The 20,449-nt window shown below is 38.3% G+C and overlaps 1 protein-coding gene across 1 annotated transcript in view; it reads right to left on the bottom strand.

The window, feature by feature from the left end:
- LOC121934317 (sodium channel protein type 5 subunit alpha-like) overlaps positions 1 to 12,270 on the bottom strand; it is a 40,579-nt gene extending 28,309 nt beyond the window's left edge. The window contains exons 1-9 of the mRNA XM_042474698.1: positions 12,245 to 12,270; positions 10,562 to 10,840; positions 8,839 to 8,957; positions 7,288 to 7,377; positions 5,866 to 5,994; positions 4,004 to 4,095; positions 2,619 to 2,822; positions 1,959 to 2,034; positions 777 to 921 (exon numbers count right to left, since the gene is read on the bottom strand). Coding sequence (XP_042330632.1) covers positions 777 to 921; positions 1,959 to 2,034; positions 2,619 to 2,822; positions 4,004 to 4,095; positions 5,866 to 5,994; positions 7,288 to 7,377; positions 8,839 to 8,957; positions 10,562 to 10,840; positions 12,245 to 12,247 — 1,137 coding nt within the window. The 5' untranslated portion in view covers positions 12,248 to 12,270. The remainder of the gene's footprint in view (positions 1 to 776; positions 922 to 1,958; positions 2,035 to 2,618; positions 2,823 to 4,003; positions 4,096 to 5,865; positions 5,995 to 7,287; positions 7,378 to 8,838; positions 8,958 to 10,561; positions 10,841 to 12,244) is intronic.
- Positions 12,271 to 20,449: the final 8,179 nt, after the last annotated feature.

Here is a 20,449-nt window from a genome sequence, read left to right as displayed (position 1 = left end):
TACTGCCATCATCTATGTCAGGATAGTTAGCATAGAGCAATGATTCCAGAAATGGTATGACTAATGTACTAATGTGATCAGTGTGTTAATGCATTGTTTATGCTGATTAGTCCTTTTGTCTATAAGCATTTTGATCCGCTGAGGATCAAATCAGTGAGACTTAAAAACATATCCACAAGAGATTAAACATATACAGGTTGAGTCTCCCTTGTCCAAAATGCTTGGGAGGAGAGGGGTTTTGGATTTTATTTATTTATTTATTTATGGATTTCAGAATACCTGTATTTGCATCTATGTACAATATGGGATATCTTGGAGATGAGATCCAAATCTAAACATTAATTTATGTTTAATATTCACCTTATACAGATAGCCTGAATGTAATATTCACCTTATACAGATAGCCTGAATGTAATTTGTGTGCACTGAATAGTCAGAAAGCAGTGTTGGCACTATCTCAGCCACCAATGAAAAAAGTTTTAGTTTTTGGAATATTTTGGATTTTGGAATTGTGGATAAGGGAGATTCAACCTGTATAGAAGAAAAAAATAAATATCATTTGAACTTGTAAAAAAAGAAAGAAAATGGGAATAATTACTGAATTAGTATATATTGTCAGAGTTAACAATGCATTTCATATTGCTCTTGTTAAACTCAGGAAGACAGGAAATATAACATTAAAGAATTAATACAACGTATAGAATACTTATCCAAGCTTTTAAAAAGCAATATGTTTATACACAGCCCAGACACTATTCAGTTACATAATGTCTTACCTGTTGATAGAGTATTTCCCAGCTATCCTGTGTCATCAGTCGGAACATGGAGAGGAAAGCCCACCCAAAGTGATCAAAACTTGTGTATCCATAGTCAGGATTATCTCCATGTTTCACACAAAAATAGTTTGTTCTGCATTCACTTCTATTAATAACAGATATTATGTTACTAATCAATTTCAAGTAAAAGATAAATTACTTCACCATCAAAAATTCAGTGAACCTTGATGATCATATTGTTCTAAGCCTGCAATCCCATTTCTTAAAGTGGTGAAAATTCTAATTAATGAGGTTACAGTGGAGCCTTGCCTTATGTGGGGATCTGTTCTAGACCCCCCCCCCCCGGGAAGGCAAATACCACGCAGCACACACGCACGCACGCCATGTAAAGTGGAAGCCATGTATGGTGCATCCATGTATGGAGCGTGTGTGCTGTAGAGATTTCTGGGGTTTTGCCATAGATTACTTTATTTACACATCTAAACAGAATGTATATAAATGTCCTCAGCATTAACTCCCAAAAATTCTGAAAGTAAAAAGCGGTCAATTTTGTCCACTTTCTCTGTGGGTTAATGTCTACTTAATGCTCAGTGTCCCCGACATGGAAAACAATCCCGCTTTTGCAGAACATGTCTACTTTCTGTGAGGGATGCCCCTGACATCGTCTGAAAAATATCCTGCTTTTGCGGGATTTTCCTGATTTAAATCCCGTTTTTGCATGGGATAAACTCTGTGTGATAAACTCCTTAGATTGACTCCCCCTCTGAAAATAACCTGTCATTTCTCTTATAGCAAGAGGCTTCTTTTCTATATTTTTGTTCACTGAAGGAAAAAAGACAAGCCAGTTTGGAGCCAAACACACATTAACTCCACTTCTGTATGTCCCAGGCCTGTCTTGGGTTATTTTCAGAGTTGGGGAAGCTCTGACTTGTGAGCAATTAGGAAATGGAAGAAGGAATGAATTTCCTCTGGGGAACTATAATAAGTTTCACCTTCGAGAGTGAACATAGAGACACAGCACACCCTGGACATGCTCCTAGCAACAAAGGTCAGCAGCTGGGGGACTAACTTTCATAGGGAATATGGCATAAAGAGAAAGAATTAATCCATGATAAGATTCTGGTCCTAAACCTAACCCCTACCCCACAACTGCTGTCTAAACTTTGAAAGTATATTAATTACTTATTAGGATTTGAGGTGTATCCACACAAGAGTGGAGAAGAAGAGTCATCCGTTTTCTGGTAGATTGAGTAATTTTCTGGAAACAAAAGTAATAAAAATTATTTAAACATCTTCCTACATTGAAGGACAATGACCATATTATTATTATATTTATCACCTGTGTATAAGTTGGTGAGTGGGTCTCTTGAAAGATGTCTTTTATTCATAGGGTTGCCATAAGGCTAATTTAGCATAAGCACTCTGCTGAAGCACTCTTATGTATCAGAGGAGGTTTGTCATTGACTTTGCCTGAGGCTGAGAGCATGTGACTTGCCCAAGGTGGATTTCATGGCTGAGCAAGGAATACATCCCTGGTCTCCAGAGGCACAGTCCAACACTCAAATCACTATGCCACAGTGGCTCTAGTCAGTCTCTTAGGACAAAGGCTACAATACTAGCATTGCTTTCTTTTTAAGTACTTGCTTATCAAGGAATTAAATACAATAATGGTTCTTCAGCTTTCATTCTTCTCATGTTTTGGACTTCAAATCCCAGAAGCCCTGACCATTGGCTATGCTGGCAGGACTTCTGGGAGTTGAAGATCAATGCATTTATGGGACCAAAGTTTGATAACCACTGGTTTAAAATGTTTGTGTTCATAAGGAAAGGAATATAATTTACCTGGATCTTTTAACAAACACAAGCTACTGTTCTTGCTCAAGCTTTTATTGATGAAATCTTGATGGACGCATTTATATTTCAAGTTGCCCATAAAAAGCTGGAGGCCAGTGAGGGCAAAGACAGCCAAGGAGAAAACTGTGAGCAGCATCACATTTGCAAGTTTCTTCACTGACTGAAGAAGTGAGGCTATAATTACTTTCAACCCTATGAAAAGAAAAGAAAATAACACAATACAGCAACAAACACTTGAAGAAAAAAATGCAACTACATTGACAATACTTCTCAGCTGCTGTGTTTAGGTGCTGTGTCATACTGAGTATCCTCCATCTCAATAGTTGGTCTGGGGCTTTGGGGAATTGCATTTCAAGATATATGGAGGGAACCAGTTTGGGGAAGTAGTGGCAATGTATAGGATGTAACAGCCTCTGTGAAGTAGTAATAGTAGTATATTACTCCCACAAATGTAATTAGTGCTTAGGATTGCTATGCTTAGGGGTCAAACAGACTGGCTGCTTGATGGACACATTTATATGTCAAGTTGCCCATGAAAAGCTGAAGCTGCTTCAGCCCCGATCGAGCCCTGAGCAGCATGGGACTACAGCAACTGGATACTCCAATCCTGAGGCTAGCTGTTATCATAGTCCAGAACAAAACAGATTTTCGTCGCTCCTTTTGCGGCCGGCTTTGAACCACATTAATTGGCCTTGGTGCAGCTTCTAGTCAATTCAGGGGTATGTGTTATCTGTATGCCACACTTTTGGATCAGCCCAAAGATGGTGGGTTTTGCTCATCTGCTTGAGGTCTTAGTTAGCCTGACACTTCTGTTTGATATACTTTCTCTTGCTTTATAGATCTGATGTTTATAGCTCTTGTGTGTTGTTTTATTGCTGTTGTGTGTTGGGTAAGATTTTGTGTTTCTTGGATGTTACTTTTTAGATACCTGGACAGGCAAAAAGACAAACAAATGGGTCCAGGAACAGACTCAGTCTGAACTCTCCATGCAAGTCAAGATGACAAAACTCAGGCTGTTCCACATACTGAGAAGGCATGACTCATTGGAAGAGACAATAATGCTAGGGATGTCAGGGAGGTTGTGGGCCTGGATTGAAAGTCCTAAGCAGAGCAGCAGAGGATAGGTGATCTTTGTATGTCTCATTTACAGGGTCACCATGAATTAGGGTCGACCCAAAAGCATTTAACAATAAAATTATTGTTTTATTGTTTTTTTCTCAATGGATTGCTTTTAAACTGTTTTGTTGTCATTTTGCTTTATTTTTCTGTAAACACCTTGTAAACTAAACTGCATTAAAATTAAAGACTGTGTACAAATTTAGTAAACAAGCAAAAGTACGGTACTCACACACACAAAACACAAACTTTCTCACCTGGGATTACAGAAACAGCTTTCAACGTTCTTAGCACCCTGAAACTTCGAAGAGCTGAAATGCTACCAAAAGGCAGACAAAGAGATGCATATCTGAAAATTACAAACAGATTTAAATCAAAATTGGCCAACAGATACTTTTGTGAGTTTATTAGAAACTAGTTTCCATTTTCCACAGATAGATATGTTCATGTCTTCTGTAGGAAACCACAACTTGTCATCTACATTGATCGTTAAACTGTGTGTCATATGGGCCAAAACGAAAATGTAGAACACACTATTTGCATTTCAAACATTCCAAATTCCATTCCAAGCATCTAGGCAGTAGAGCCTAGAAAGATTCTGTGCAGCTTCTATTAGTAAACAGATTAAATGGGCCCGTGTTCTGATTCTGAATAAGGAAGCTTCATATGCACAGATTCTTTTCTGGCAGGGCCATAACTCATTGGTGGAGGTTCAATTCCCAGCATTTCAAATGAGGGCTAGGAAAGAGAACCATTCTGTGAATACCTGGAGAGACTCTGCCAGTCAGTGTAGATAGAACTGAGCTAGAGGAACCAATGGCACTTTCTATATAGTTTCTATGCAGTATAGGTTTTTTGTGCCTCCGTTTATTGCAAATGCAGCTTCTTCCACACTGTCATTTCAAACTCATTCTCTTACACCAAAAATCACTAAAGTAAATAATAATAATAATAATAATAATAATAATAATAATTTTATTACTTACCTGCTTCTCCTCATGGCTTGAGGCAGGTTACAACATAGTTAAAACACAATCATTATACAAAATACACATATTAAGCTGCATCTCTACACAATATTTATATTATAATACATACAAAAAATGTTTAAAATTCATGATTAAAAACTGCCTGAATAGGCCTGCCAGAAGAGATGGGTCTTCAAATGTTTCTGACAGCTGATTTAGCTGTCTGATCTCTTCTGGTTGACGCTGAAAGAGTACGAAGCTGAACACATATTATTCTGACATTTGCATTTATTCTGGAATTTTAAAACATATAAAGATTGTTGTAGTGTGCTGTCAAGTCATTTCCAACTTAATGGCACACTTAGGCAGCCCTATGGGGTTTTCTTGGTGAGGTTTGTTCAGAGGGGGGTTGCCTTTGCCTTCCACTGAAACTGAGAGAGCATAAATCCCCCAAGGTCATCCAGTGGGTATCCATGGTTGAGCAAGGATCCAAACCCTGGTGTCCAGAGTAATAGTCCAATGTTCAAACCACTACACCATGCTGGCTCTCTCTTCAATAGGTGAAGATGCTTTGTGCAGTGGTTCCCAAACTTTGGTCCTCCAGATGTTATGGACTTCAGCTTCCAGAATTCCTGACTGTTGGCCAAGCTGGCTAGGACTTCTAGGAGTTGAAGTCCAAAACACCTGGAGGACCAAAGTTTAGGAATCACTGTAGCTTTTGCATAATCACATAGAAACAGCATCCATAAAGTCAGAGCTTTTTAGCTTTGACTTGAATCACATAGAAACGGCATCCATAAATGTGAAGTTGAAGGCTTTCATGGCCAGCATCCATAGTTTTTGTGGGTTTTTTGGGCTTTGTGGCCATGTTCTAGAAGAGTTTATTCCTGACATTTTGCCAGCATCTGTGGCTGGCATCTTCAGGTGAAACGTCAAGAATAAACTCTTCTAGAACCTAGACACATAGCCCGAAAAACCCACAAAAAACTAAGCATCCATAAAGTTAGAGTCTACACCAGGAATAGGAGTCAAGTGGTCTTCCAGATACTGTTAGACTGCAAGTCCCAACAGCCAATCTATTAGAAAAATTCTAACCTAGCCCTCCACCTCTGGAACTGTTGACCTGCAACAAAGGAGAGAGCAGAACTTACGTCATAATCAAAGTAAAAAGATCCAGGACATTCCAGAGATCTCGAAGATAGGTAAACTCATTCAAAACAAATCCTCTTGCTACAACTTTTATTGCAAATTCAACTGTGTAAACTACTGTGAAAGAAATCCTGAAAAACAAAGCAGCAAAGAAAGCAAAATAATTGGAAGTGTGGAGGGATCCATCTCACTTCATATTCTTTCTGCTACCTCCCAAAAGAAACCAATGAAAAAGAAAACATATCCAGGGGCCGCTCTATAGCATTATGAAAGCATTACAGTGAAAAGATGCTGGAGCAAGCTAGGTTTCTGGAGCCCTTGTTAACATCCCAGCCAAATGCTGACAGCTGAACTGTGATGTGAAAGAGTTTACTTCCAGACTTTGTTGGATACAGTTTACATTTGCTTGGCAGTTGCAGGCTAGGAAAAGATATAAAGGTGGGAATGGTCTAGGAGAACAATTTTTTTCTCAGCTGCTGACCTGCTTATACTGTTCTCATGGCTGTTGTTGGGAGATGGGCCATGCTTACATACTTTGATTTTATTTGTCTGATTCTTCACTATATAACCCTTGGCATCCATCCTCCATGGGACTCATCTGCAAGGAGTGCACCTCAGCCTAAATGGGGATTTAATTTGATTGCCAGCCAAATGATAAATCTGGGTAGAATTTGTAATTCTCCCACTGGCTGTGATGGGTGCTAAGCCCTATCAGTGAAAAGGCTAGAATGCATAAAGCTTATACTATGGCAGTAATATCAATATTCGGCATCAAAGAACCCTTGGGGAAAGAACCCTTGGCAAGGCCTGTGACGACAGCCAGTTCCAGAACAAGACACATGCAGTTATATTTTATTATATCATTAAATCTTAGCTTATTTCCACCTCTGAGCTTGTTTCTAGATTATGCTTGCACAATAAACAATAAGAGCAGGGTCTAACTGGCCGAACAGACAGGCCACAATAAAGCTGATTCAGGTCAATTTGGAGGTATGCTGTTTAAATGACACGTGCATCTTAAAAGGCCAGAAGCTGTACCAAAACTGTGCTCCAGTCCTTAGAACACGGCTTTGGTGTGGCTTTCAGCCTCTTAGGACACATGTATCATTTAAACAGCACACTTCCAAAGTGGCCCAAAACAACTTTATTTTGGCCTATCTGTTTGGGCCCTGAGTATCTTTTTTTCATTAAAAAAAAATTAAAGACAGGAGATATGGTCAGCTGTCTAACACTGCATCTCTGTCCATCTCCAAACACAAGATCACCAAAAAAAAAGCCATTGTGCTACATAAAGCTCATAACTCCCACATGCCACACTTTACTGTCTTTTACCATTGTTTGTCTCATCTTTCTTACTAATTCAGTCCACTAGAACAGTTATCGCTATTTGAAGAAAGTACATTAAAGTGTTCAGTGATACTTACTCAGCGATGTTATAGTCATTTGGTGGTTCGTTTAAGGTCATAAATATGCAGTTGCAGAGAACAACACATGTTATAAATGTAATGAACAAAGTAAATAATGAGTTATGGAAATAGCATTTTTCTTGAAAGGAGAAAGAATTACTGATATGTTCACCATGTTTTATGGGGTAAAATATGAATAACCTAAAGAAATATGAATAATACTGCTTCTTCCTATTGTGCTTTTAAGGAAGCGTTTCTAAAATTCTCATAATTTTAAATCTAATAGTTTCTTGTTTGGCCTAAATAATTATTGTTATGAAATCCAGATTTTAGTCAGAACCAGCACAGGTGCAAGCAGGTTTTACAGACTCTCATTTCACATTCTCTGAACAGAAAGCAATTTGCTGAATAACATCATGCCTAACACAAATTTAGAGTCCTCAAAGGTTTAACAAAAAAAAAAAAAAAGATTGGGGTCAGGGGCTGATTGTTCCATAAAGTATAGTCAACACTACTCAATTCAAGGCCTAAAAATGTGTAAAGTCCTACAAATTAAATGAAGTTTCTTTCTTCCATGCATTCAGTATGATGCTATTGACCATCCGAACAGGATTTATATGTAATCCAAAAATTAAAGTAAGAAATGGGTAGGAATTGATGGATATAGAGAAGAAAGTTTTACAGTCAAACCAAAGTAAAGCACAATTTCTATGGCAGCATATTTTCTTTACCTTAGCTCTGATAACAAATAAAGAATTTTACTGTATAAAGCTATTAATATATGTGGCTCTTTCTCCTGAGCCTACATTGCAGCCAGTTCTGAGTAACCAAATGGCATATTTCCTCTTGGAGCATCTTTACCAGCTAATTCTCACTTGAAAAGTCACTGAAAATATTGTGGATTGTACTTCATCCCATCTATTGTCACTGTTACAATTGTTTTTAAATGAGACATTTGGTCCACAATATTACAAGCTTTGGCTATAAAAATTGATTCTCCATAAAATCCACCTACAAAACTCTGACTACCATCCCAATGGTAACTGCTGAACACAGGGTTTTAATAAAACAAATATGTGTGTTCAGCCAAATGTTTCAAAGTTAACCTCTGTGCCCAAAAAACCCACAAAAAACTATTAACCTCTGTGGTCAATAATCATTCTAACTAGAAGAAAATTCACTTCCATATGAAGTAATCAGTTGTAGCTGAAACATGAAGAAAACCCACCCACTAAGTCTTCACATAATTTTTTACTGGAATACACCTCTTTACCCATTCTCCTCGCTGGCTGTGGCAATCCTAGGGAATTACTACTGGTAGCTATATATTATTATTATTAGCAATTTCCAGTTAAAGTAGTGAGAGAATTAGAGTGATACAACAAGTTTTGCATTTCTATGGCTATTCACATCTGACCATCTGATTATAAAGGCCCATCCTGGGCATCAGTTCACTCCATGGATCTGAGGTAGTAGACCAAAACTACAAAAGCTAATGCTACAACTTTTTTTCATGGTTATTCTCAAAGGTGCTACAAGATTCCTTTGCATACTATTATGGAAGGATATGTATGTATCAAAATTTTGATAGCTAGTCTTCTCAGTGGATGAAAAGGACTAAATAAAAATAATGCTTTGGTGGCAGTAAATCGGAAGATTCTTCTCCTGGCTGATAACGCCATGCAGGTCTGTGAAATAAATGTGCATGCTTATTAAATTATTTATAACATATTTTAATAAGATGAAATAATGTTGTGTGCTTACATATAATAACTAACTTTGACAGCTATAAACCAAATGCAACCTCAGAAATATTAACTTGAGGGGAACAGTAAAACAGTCTGCACTGCAGTTGCCAGCATCCAGAGCAGTTAAGCTCATTCTTTTTGTGAAGAACTGTAGTAAAAACATCATCATAGTGACAAAAAAGAGGCAAATAAAACAGGGACTCCTCTTGCTCTCCCATGAGAATCAAACCAGCCAGGATGAGAAAAGATCAGTGACTAAAACTCCCATGTTATGTACATGTGTGTGTGTGGGGGGGGGGGGTAATTTCACAAGCAAAAAAGGACCTCTGAGAGGAAGAATTATCAATATTCTCATTCTTTTCCTCTCCAGTAAGTCATAGTTTGTGAGTCTGTGCCATGCTGATGGGCTTTATGGCAGCGGTAAGAAGAAAGAGCTTGTAGGGATCTTGCAGGAAAGCAAACTGGGAAGCCAACTGAGTCGGGGATACATACACAGAAATAGGTCTGCATGACACTATTTTGGCCTCATTCCCACTACCTTTTAAACCAGATTGCAAATTGGTTTGAACCAGCTAAATGACCATGCTTCGCACTTGAACCGAATCACTGAAGCAATTTGGAGAGGGGGAAACATGTGCTAGACCATGTGCTGCGTCTTTTTGGATAAATTGATTCCGCGCAAGTTTGAACCAGATGCAGATCAGAATCCCCACCACACTTAAGATTGCTTTATGAGCCAAAATGCAGCTGCTAGAAAAGTGACATTATCACTGTCTGTCAAAAATGATATCAGAGTTAGAAGCAAAAAGGGCAAATTACTCTGCATCCCTTCTTTTTTTAAAAAAATAATAATCAAGCACCCCGCCATACCCCCCACTCTCTATATAATACAGGCAGAACTAGTTTTGAAGTTTGCTTCATCAGGTCTGCCACCACTGCCTGAGGCTTACCTCAGAAATTTTGATTTTGTGCATCTTGAACAACATCAATGATTTATCGCTACAGCAAATACTGCTACAGTGGTACCCCGGGATACGAATTGATCGCGTTACGAAATTTCCGGGATACGAAAAAGTTACATTAGAAAAAACTGTTCCGGGATACGATGTTTTTTTCGGGTTACGAATTTTTTTTCGGCGCGAAATTCAAACCACAAAGCGCGGCTAGCGGCTTTCCAGCGCTAAAAAAAGCCTTTTCGGGTTGCGAAATTACTCGGGTTACGAACGGAGCGGCGGAACGAATTAATTTCGTAACCCGAGGGACTACTGTATATATAAAATTAGCTGGAATTGCCTTCTCTTAGAGGTGGTGAACGTACTCAACTGGGTCTTGGCCATAAGATCTAACCTATAGTTCAGTTTGAATGTGCACAAGTTGCTAGACATTAAGTAATGTTTCCAATCTGGTTCTGAAATATATGGCATGAGATCTGGATCTTTTGTATATTACACTCTGGCTGCTTCAGTAAGAATCTCTAGCACCTTTATTTTTTTTCTTATGGAAATAACTTATACAAAAACATGTCTTTAAAAAAAAGGTATAACCTCATGATCCTTGTAATAGGGATCAACATCTTCCAGTGGTTCTGCGATGAGCCAGGGAGGGGGTTTTCCATAAATGTGAGGCAGCTTTTTTAAAACCTTCAGATCAAGCTGTGGCTGAAGGTTTTCTTCTTGCTGCTCACCCTTGCCCTCCTCCAAGGCTTTGGCCCTCTTCAGTTTCTTCTCAGCAATTCTTTTTCTAATTTCATCCAAGGACTCAGGAGTGAAACGGAGGAAATTATTAGCCGCCGAAAATGAAAAATTTGGCATGTTTTTGCACTGCTATGGTAGAGAAGAACAATAAATATTCTGATTACAAATCATAGAACAGTAATTCAAGTCATTTTGGAAAGACTACCAATACCATAATACATGTGGCAAACAGCACTTTTGGAGGTCTCTCATTCACAGAAGTACCATAAGTCAAAATCAACTGCATAGGACATAATAAGAACAAACTAGAAATCAGAGCTGCACATATTATTTAACGTATTTATATACCACTTTTCAACACAGGATTCCCAAAAAGTTGTCATATCACATAGTTTAAAATAAGAACAAATGGTCTGCCTTCATAACTTCAGCTTGAAATTCTAGACCAAAATTGACTCAGAATGGATTTGTGACATGAGAATACAACTATGGATGACATATTTTCTTTCCTGAAAGCTTGCCTATCATTACTGTTCTTCTCATTCAGGTGCTCTTGGATTTCCCAGAGCACTATTTCAAAACCATGGACATACAGTATGTGAAAGGCAGTATGTGAAATAGTGTATAAATTCTAAACTACTTCAACTGTTTAAGGATCAGACGAGATATGGTGGTAAAAGCTATGCTTTTAATTATGTTTTTATCTTGTTCCTATATAGAACATTTCTGATTCTGTTTCTGGCATTCTGGGGGAGGGTTCCACAAAATTCTGAAACACAAAAGTTTCCACTGTTCTAGACTGATGATTTGATTTAGGATGCTGATTTTACTAAATTGAAAATACTTGTTTGGGTGAAGGGATAGTCACTGAAATTTGCTTAATGTCCTTTTGAAAGGGCCTGCTGCATCGGCAGGCCAGCAATCCACAGATTTAACCACCTGCAGATTGCTATGGCCCATATTATTCAATCATGGGGCATATATGTGGAATAAAAATCTTGGATTTCACAGGCTGTTAATACTTGCCTGCATAGATCACAAAAAGCAATGAAATGCTCCTAAAGAAATTGGAGTGTCAATTACATTTGATAGGCCTGATGAGGAATCTGTACTTAGGATTTTTACTGTGTAAATTTACAGCGCTTTATAAATAAAAGTTAATAATAATAATAATAATAATAGGACACAAGGCTACTGTTAGAAAAGAATATGGAGAAACACAATGGTTCCCAATTGGAAAGTGTGTCACGCAAAGCTTCATATTGTCAACCTATCTGTTCAACTTGTATGCAGAAAATATTATACGTACAGCAAGATTAGACTCAGAAGGAGGAAGGAACATCAACAATCTAAGATATACAGATGATACCATACTATAAGCAAAAATTAGCAGAGATTTGGAATAATTATTAGGAAAGTTGAAGTAGAAAGTGCAAAGGCAGGCCTACTGCTGAACATAAAGAAAACAAAAACCAGAGGATCTACATAAATTCAATCTAGAAAATTAAGAAACTGAAGTAGTCAAAGATTTACCATATCTGGAATCTAATACTGATCAGAACAGAGACTGCACTCAAGATATCAGAAGATGAAGACTAGTAATGGGAGGGACAGCTGTGAAAAAAACTAGACAAGATTCTAAAGTGTAAAGATAATAATAATAATAATAATAATAATAATGATAATAATAATAATAATAAAACTTTTATTTATACCCCACTTATTTGTAAGAAACAATCAAAGCGGCTTCCAACAATTACAAATGAACACTGAAGTAAAAATCATCAAAGCCATTGCCTTTGGCCCAGCTTTCTAATTTATTCAGGTCATTTTGAATCTTGATCCTGTCCTCTGGGGTGTTAGCTACTCCTCCTAGTTTGGTGTCATCTGCAAATTTGATAAGTATGCTCCCAATTCTGTCATCCAAGTCATTGATAAAGATGTTGAATAGCACTGGACCCAGGACAGAGCCCTGTGGGACCCCACTGGTCACTTCCCTCCAGGATGAAAAGGAGCCATTGTTGAGCATCCTTTGGCCGGTCAACCAATTACAAATCCATTTAACAGCTGAATGGTCTAACCCACATTTTACAAGCTTACTGAAATCAAGATATACTATATCCACAGCATTCCCTTCATCTACCAAGTCTAAAAGAATGGGGAGCTTTCAAACAAAGGATGTTCATCTGGAAGATACTGCCTGGTATTTTTCAAAGATGTGGAATGAGATAGCTTAGTGGTTAAGATGCCAGTTTTGATGACTGGAAGATCAAAAGGTTGACAGTTTGAGGTCTGAATGCTGCATGAAGGGGCGAGCTACTGTTACTGGTCCCAGCTTCTGCTAACCTAGCAGTTTGAAAGCATGCAAATGCTAATAGATTGGTAGGAGCCACTTTGGTGGGAAGGTAATAGCGCTCGGTGCGGCCATGCTGGCCAAATGACCACATCCTGAGAGAAAAGGTCTGGAGGTATTCAGTATTTTAGTTATTTAATCAGAATTCTTGACACTTGTGAGGTGCCATTAATGGAATCACATTATTTCCCAAATGGGTGCTATATGAAAGACATTACCAGGAGATGCTTTCCAGCTAAACTTTCTGTCTTTAGCCAGCCAGAGGTTTCATTTTAGATATACACACATGTCTCCACAGAGGTGTTTTGCAATTATGGCCATCTTAATCTACATTCATCATGTTTTCATATTCATTCTTTTTAAAAGCAACCACAGAAATAAAATTAAACACAATGAAAGGTGCCTACACATATTGTACTTAGTGAGGTAGGTGGATATGCTATAACTAGACAGTGAACACAAACAAGAAATTAGAGTAAAATTAAGAATGAGAAAACGTGCACTGAATTAGAAAAAGATGGCAAAGAGATTCATTGGTGACTACACTGATGAAAAGAATCTGGCTTTAAACCTCAAGTGTATAATCTCAGGTGAAATTTGGAAAGGGAAATCCAACAGTGGAATGAACACAATTGGTGGAACAGAATCCCCATCCCTCTTGTTGCCCCTTGTATGCCCTTCATATCTGCTCCAAGAGGTTGGGAGGCACTGTGGAGGGAGAAGGCACTGGGGAGTCTTGTTGTGAGAGAAGTCTGCTTGCTCAACAATGGCTTCCAGTAAGCACTGTACTCAAACCGGGATGCTACACAAAACATATAGAAAAATAAAGAACAAGACAAGAATAACAATAAAGACAATGTAACAGAAAAGTATCAATGTACAACATTACCCCCCAAAGAAAACAGGACTGTGTTTTCCTAAAATAATGCTGTGAAACTATTAAATCTACAGGTTAGTAAAATCCTAAATTCAAATTTAAAACCAAAACAATCAGCAATTTTTAGCAGCTCACAAACATTTATTCTCTTGCTTGCAAAGCCTGTGCATATCACTCTTGGGAGTTGCAAACATATTAATAACATAATACTGTACTTCTTTCTTAGGATTCTGTATCAAATACAGTATCATATTTGAAGGAATGATTTCTAAGCTCCTCTCTCCTAAACTGATATAAGGCAATATGCATATTTATAAATCTTATTGTGGCTTAAAATCACATTCACCTGATTATGGGGAAAAAATGTCCCTGTTGTTTCACAGGTTTGCCCCATAATTCGCAGAAAGCATTTTTTGACATTGTGACAACTTACATTTCTCTGTCTTGCGACATCCAGGTTCTCCGAGTCTCAATGAAATGTAACAGAGTTCTCCCCAGTTAATCTCTTCCAAAGCAGCAAATACTTAATTATTCTTTATCAGATTCCATATTATTCTGAAGAAATGTTTTTGCTGCTGACTGATGTTGAAAATGCAATTTGTGTGGACTTGTTGTGGAATGGGGATGCGAAGAAGGGGTGGAGTATGTTTTTCACTCGAAATAAATAAATGGGATTTCAGCAGCTATTACAGGAAACAAAATACAGTAATGTGAGGAAGCAAATGGATGGTGATAATTCTACATTATCAACTTTTCAATAGGGGTGAGTTATTTCACCACTGTAGAAACACTGTGAAGCTAATAACATAAAAAGGTTTTGCTCATCAGAAACAAGGGAAATGGGCAATTAGACGATAGTCTGTCTTGAAGCCTACTAAATATGTACTCAGTGAGCCAGCACTGCCTTTTATGTAACATTTGGTTTCAGTTCCATTTCAACTACTTTGATATTGATTGAATATGTGTTTTCTCCTTTTTAAATACTCCTTCACTGTATATGAATAATATATTTTTTGTTGTTGTATGCCCTCAACCAGGGACGTAGCCGGGGGGGGGGGATTCTTGGGGTCTGGACCCCCCTTCCATTAGAAAAATGAATGGTGTGTGCTGCTGCACCGCCACACCCAAGCCCCATTATAATAGTGGCACTTAGTCTGGACCCCCCCTTCCTAAAATCCTGGCTACGTCCCTGCTTCAACTCATTTCCAACTTATGGCAACCCTAATAGGGTTTTCTGGGACAGAGAGAGTGCAATTCACCCAAAGTCACTCAGTGAGTTTCCATGTAAAGGCAATTAGACTGAATGCATATAGATGAGCAGGTTAAATACTGTAGAAAAATATATATCATAATTAGATTTAAGAGCGGCAGTGTGGTGTAGTAGTTTGAATGTTGGACTATGACTCTGGAGGCCAGAGTTTGAGTCCTTGCTCAGCCATGTAAACCCACTAGGTGACCTTAGGCAAGTCACACTCGCCCAGCCTTGGGGAACCAAAGGAAAACCTCCTCTGAACAAATCTTGCCAAGAAAACTGCATTATTGGGTTGCCTTAGGGTTGCCATAAGCTGGAAACGATTTGAAGGCACACAACAATAAAACAATTAGGGCCTCATTCCCACTTACAAATAAATCACTTTGGGATCCAAGTCAATGGATCGGTTCAGCAGTGGAGCGTGGTTTACACTACAAATGCCCTGATAGCATTTTCTTGCTGTAAAATAAAATAAAATAACCCACTTCTGGTTCACATTGACGAATGAATTGATTCAATTTAAACCATTTCCAGCGGGAGTCTCTCAAAATAACCTACTTGAAGTTCATATTGGCAAATGACTTGGTTCAATTTGAAGTGTTTTCAGCGAGATTTTTTCTCTCTCTGTCCGTCACCACAATCGCAATTACACACTTCTGTATGAGGGTTGAAAGGTGGGTGGACACAGGTCAATTTCTGCTTCCCCACCCGGTGACCCCTTATCATGTCATAATAAATCAATTCTGATCCGCATCTCATTCACAGACACCGAAACGATTCATGAATTCAATTCTTCAAATCATTCTTGAAATTGATTCTGATCTGCATCTGGTTCACACTTGTGTGGAATCAATTTATCCAAAAAGACACAGAAAAAAAAATCAGTATTTAAAAAATGCAGGTTAAATGAGTCTAGTGCATGGCCCCCCTCTCTGAATCATTTCAGTGATTCAGTTCAAGTGCGACCAAGGGTCATTTAAACTGCTCCAAACCAATTTGCAAACTGGTTTAAAACATAGTAGGAATGAGGCCTAGATTTAAAACACAAGACCACAATCTGTCCCCTTTCATGACTGCAGTTTAAGTGTTTGATAGGGAATACCCATTACAGTTTACACAGCCTTTCCTTCCGCTCCTGGTTTGGAGTTAGGCATGCAGTGAGCCAGCAGGACATAAAACAGTGCATCTGGTCATTACCAGCAATGCCCAAACTAAATTATACTGTTAGACTCATTCGAGAAAAATAGTATTCTGTGTGTTAATTTTGAAATCTAAACAAGATTGGGCATATTCAGAATAGTACAATTGCTTCTTGCCCTAACTAAGATACAAGTATGTGTGTAGTGGGATTTTGTTTTTATAGTTATATAAACTCACTTAGCTTTTTTGCTTATAGTTGTAAGGTTGTCAGTTTCTGAACTGGATCTCTGCTCATTAGTGGTAAAACTAAATAGCCATTGACAGATAATGTCTACTTCCATGATATGGTGAAGCATCACCTGCTAATTCTGTACATCAAACTGTTAGGATGCAATTGTATACTGTAAGTATGCAGCTGGCAGGAATCCCCTTTGAACTCAACAGGAGTTGGCAGGCATACTGAGATGTAAACCATTTAATCGTCAAAGGGAAAAAATAATGAGAAGGATCATATTAATAAAACTGCCTGTATTAGTACACTATTATGACAGCATGGCCCTATCCACAGATTTCTTATCCACGATTCAAGCATCCACCCCTTGAAAATATTGAAAAAAATATATAAATTCCTAAAGCAAACCTTGATTTTACCATTTTATACACAGGACACCATTTTACTCTGCCATTGTATTTAATGAGACTTGAGCATCTATGGATTTTGGTATCCACAAAGGGTCTGGGAACTAAATCCCAGCGGATAACAAAGGCCCACTATACTATGGGTGGAACCAGGTTTCTTGTGCTATTTGACAAGGAGGAATGCCATCCTCCCTGAGCTGCCAGTTGTTGTTGTGTGCTTTCAAGTTGTTTCTGACTCACGGTGACCCTAAGGCAAACCTACCACGGGATTTTCTTGGCGTGTTTCTTGAGCGTGGTTTGCCATTGCCATCCTCTGTGACTGAGAGTGTGGTCCCAGTGGTTTTACATGGCCAAGCTAGGATTTGAAACTTGGTTTCCAGTGTCATAGTCCAACACTCAAACCACTACATCATGCTGGTGTACAACATGCATCATATTTGTGCCAACTAGCTACAATAGCTTCTCCCTTTTCTTGAAACTCTTCTGGGACCAGCAGTGGTCCATGGAGCACTACTTTGAGTAGCACTGTTCTATACCACAACCATGGACAAGAGACTAGTTCAGGGGGCACCAGGCAAGCTGTGTGGCAATCACAACTCTGGTTCATTGTTTTGGGTCCTATTCTCTGGAGCAGCAGAAAACAAGTTTGCTCTATCCTCAATATTGACATCCCTTCAAATGTTTAAACAAGGCTATCATATCACCTCTTAACCTTCTCTTCTCCAGGCTAAACTTCTCCAGTTCCCTGGATCTCCTCATAGGGCATGGTTTACAGACTCATCACCATTTTGTTGGCCCTCCTCTGGACACGATCCAATTTGTCAACATCCTTTTTGAATTGCGGTGCCCAGAACTGGACACAGGATTCCAGGTGAGGCTTGACCAAAGCAGAACAGAGTGGCATTATTACGTCCAGTCCAACAGTCAAACCACTAGACTACACTGGCTATCACTTTGGGCTCTCTAAGGACCAATTCTTGTTTCTAATGGTGCTGGCTGAAGTGTCCCAATTTTCCATCCCTGAAGTTAACACCGTCCTATTTTGTTTCCCTTGGGTCCAAAACACACTGCAGAAATAATCCAGTTTGAGACCACTTTAACTGCCCCGGCTCAATGTTAGGGAATTCTGGGAACTGTAGTTTTGTGAGACATTTAGCCTTCTCTTTCAGAGAGCCCTGTGGCCAAAATACGATTCTCAGGATTGCCTAGCACTGAACTAGGACAGTTAAAGCGGTCTCAAACTGGATTATTTCTGCAGCATGTTTCAGACCTCTCTCGCCCAAGAGAGTAAAGCGGACAGGAGTTTGGGGGGAATGACTAACAAGGGGTCAACCATTCCCTGGCTGCTTCTTCTACCTAATCATAAGGGGAAACCTAAATAAATATTAATACCCTTAAAGATGAGCTATGATCCAGCATTTTGTGGGTGATCATCAAATTGAACTCACGGTAACTCATTTCTGAATAAATATGACATCCAACTGTACCCAAAGTATGGGTTTCAATTTGCTACTAATTTTTAAAACTAGCAAGATTATTTTTTTTAAAAAAAAAGTCAAGAATGTTTTAAAGCATACTTTCAAAAAGCTGTCAATACAATTTTTATCAGACATTTGACAGAATTAAAGACGTAATAACCTGTCTCAGAACAATCAGAGAAGAACAATATAAACTGCTTTTTGCACTAGAAAGCAATAAAAAGAATGCCATTGTTTGGTTCTCCAGAGCTATTTTTCTCAAAAGCTATTAGCACTTGCTTTTGTCTAGAAGAGCTTGAGACTTTCTGCCCAATATTTCTGATATTATTCCTTTTTTAAAAAAAAAAGAAATGCTGTGCTTCGTAATTAAGTTATTAGTAGGTTGTTTACTTAGGACATTCTGTCCAGAACAGTACTTATTTTTCTTTTTATATAAAAAAACAATGTTGCACTAGGTAAGGAAAAACATTGGTTGAAACACACTGAATAAATAAGAGCTGGAGAAAGTCCGTGAAGTCAAATCACTCCATCCATATACACATCCTGTAGTTCCAGGAGTATAACCTCCAGGTCTTCCAAATTGCAGAAATAAAGCAGTTTTGACACCATTTTAACTATCATGGCCCCATCCTGTGAAAAGATGGCACTTGTCGTTTGGCAAGGTATTCAGCCTGGTGCTGCACAAAACTACAAAGCCCAGGATTGTCTATGATAGTCATGGCAGTTAAAATGGCATCAAACTGCTTTATTTCTGAAGTGCAAATACTGTACACCCCTACTGTCATATATTCCTTTGAATACAGTGGGTCCTTGTTATCCAGAACCTCCCCATGGAATAACAAAATCCATGGATGCTTGAGTCTCATTAAATACAATGCCATAGCAAAATGGTGTCTCCTATATAAAATGGAAAATCAAGGTTTGCTATTGGGAATTTATACTTCTTCTGAATAAAAGGAGGGCCAATTGTATTAATAAATGTATGTCGCAGGTTTCTCAGCTACAGGAATGATCTCTCCTGGGCCTTGTTACATGAAAAATTACTAAAATGTGGGCATCCAAGAGGGAAAAAAATTCCCCTGGAAGGTGGTAACTTTAGGGATGGAGAACTGGTACACTTTGGCGCCATTAGGAACAAGAATTGGTCCTCAGAGAGCCCAAAACAAGAGCCAGTGTGGTCTAGTGCTTTGACTGTTGGACTGGAAGGAATAGTGCCACTCTATTCTGCCTTGGCCAAGCCTCCCTCAGCTAGAGGAATCCTCCTGTGTCCAGTTCCTCCCTGCTGGGCCTGGCTGGCCATTCGACAACAAGCAAAGGCATTTTTGTTCAAGCAAGCTTTTTAAAATCATCCAGGCCTGGTTCTGTTTTGGGATGGGGGTTGGTTTAGATTATTTTTAACCTTATATGTTTTAAATTTTGTGTGTTGTTTTAAAAAAACCTTTTTACTTTTTTAATTGGATTATTTTGTTATTAAAATGCTGTTTTAATGTTATATATATATATATATGTTGCGTTTAAAAAAGTTTTACTCTTTTAATTATTATTATTAACCTTTATTTATAAAGCGCTGTAAATGTACACAGCGTTGTACATACAACCTTTTAATTGGATGGTTCTCTGCCCTCAGGCTTACAATCTAAAAAGACACGACACAAAAGAAGGGAGTAGTGGGGGGGAAGGGGCCTCCCTAATCTAATAATTGGATTATTTTAATTTTTTAAAGTGCTGTTTTAATGTGTGGATATATATATATATATATTGTATTTTTAAAAAATCTTTTTACTGTTTTAATTGGGTTATTTTAATTATTTTTAAAGTGTTGTTTTGATGTGTTTTGTGTACCCCGCCTTTCTTTCTCTCAAGTTGGGACCCAAAGCGGCTCACAACATATTATATATATATATAATATGTTGGGACCCAAGGCGGCTTGTTGTGAGCCGCCTTGGGCCCCAACGTGGGAGAAAGGCGGGGTACAAAATTAAATAATAATTAATAATAA

Source organism: Sceloporus undulatus, chromosome 6, assembly GCF_019175285.1.
Source record: "Sceloporus undulatus isolate JIND9_A2432 ecotype Alabama chromosome 6, SceUnd_v1.1, whole genome shotgun sequence".
Lineage (NCBI taxonomy): Eukaryota > Metazoa > Chordata > Lepidosauria > Squamata > Phrynosomatidae > Sceloporus > Sceloporus undulatus.
Note: the sequence above shows the minus strand (reverse complement) of the source record. Positions and strands in the feature narration are given on the sequence as shown.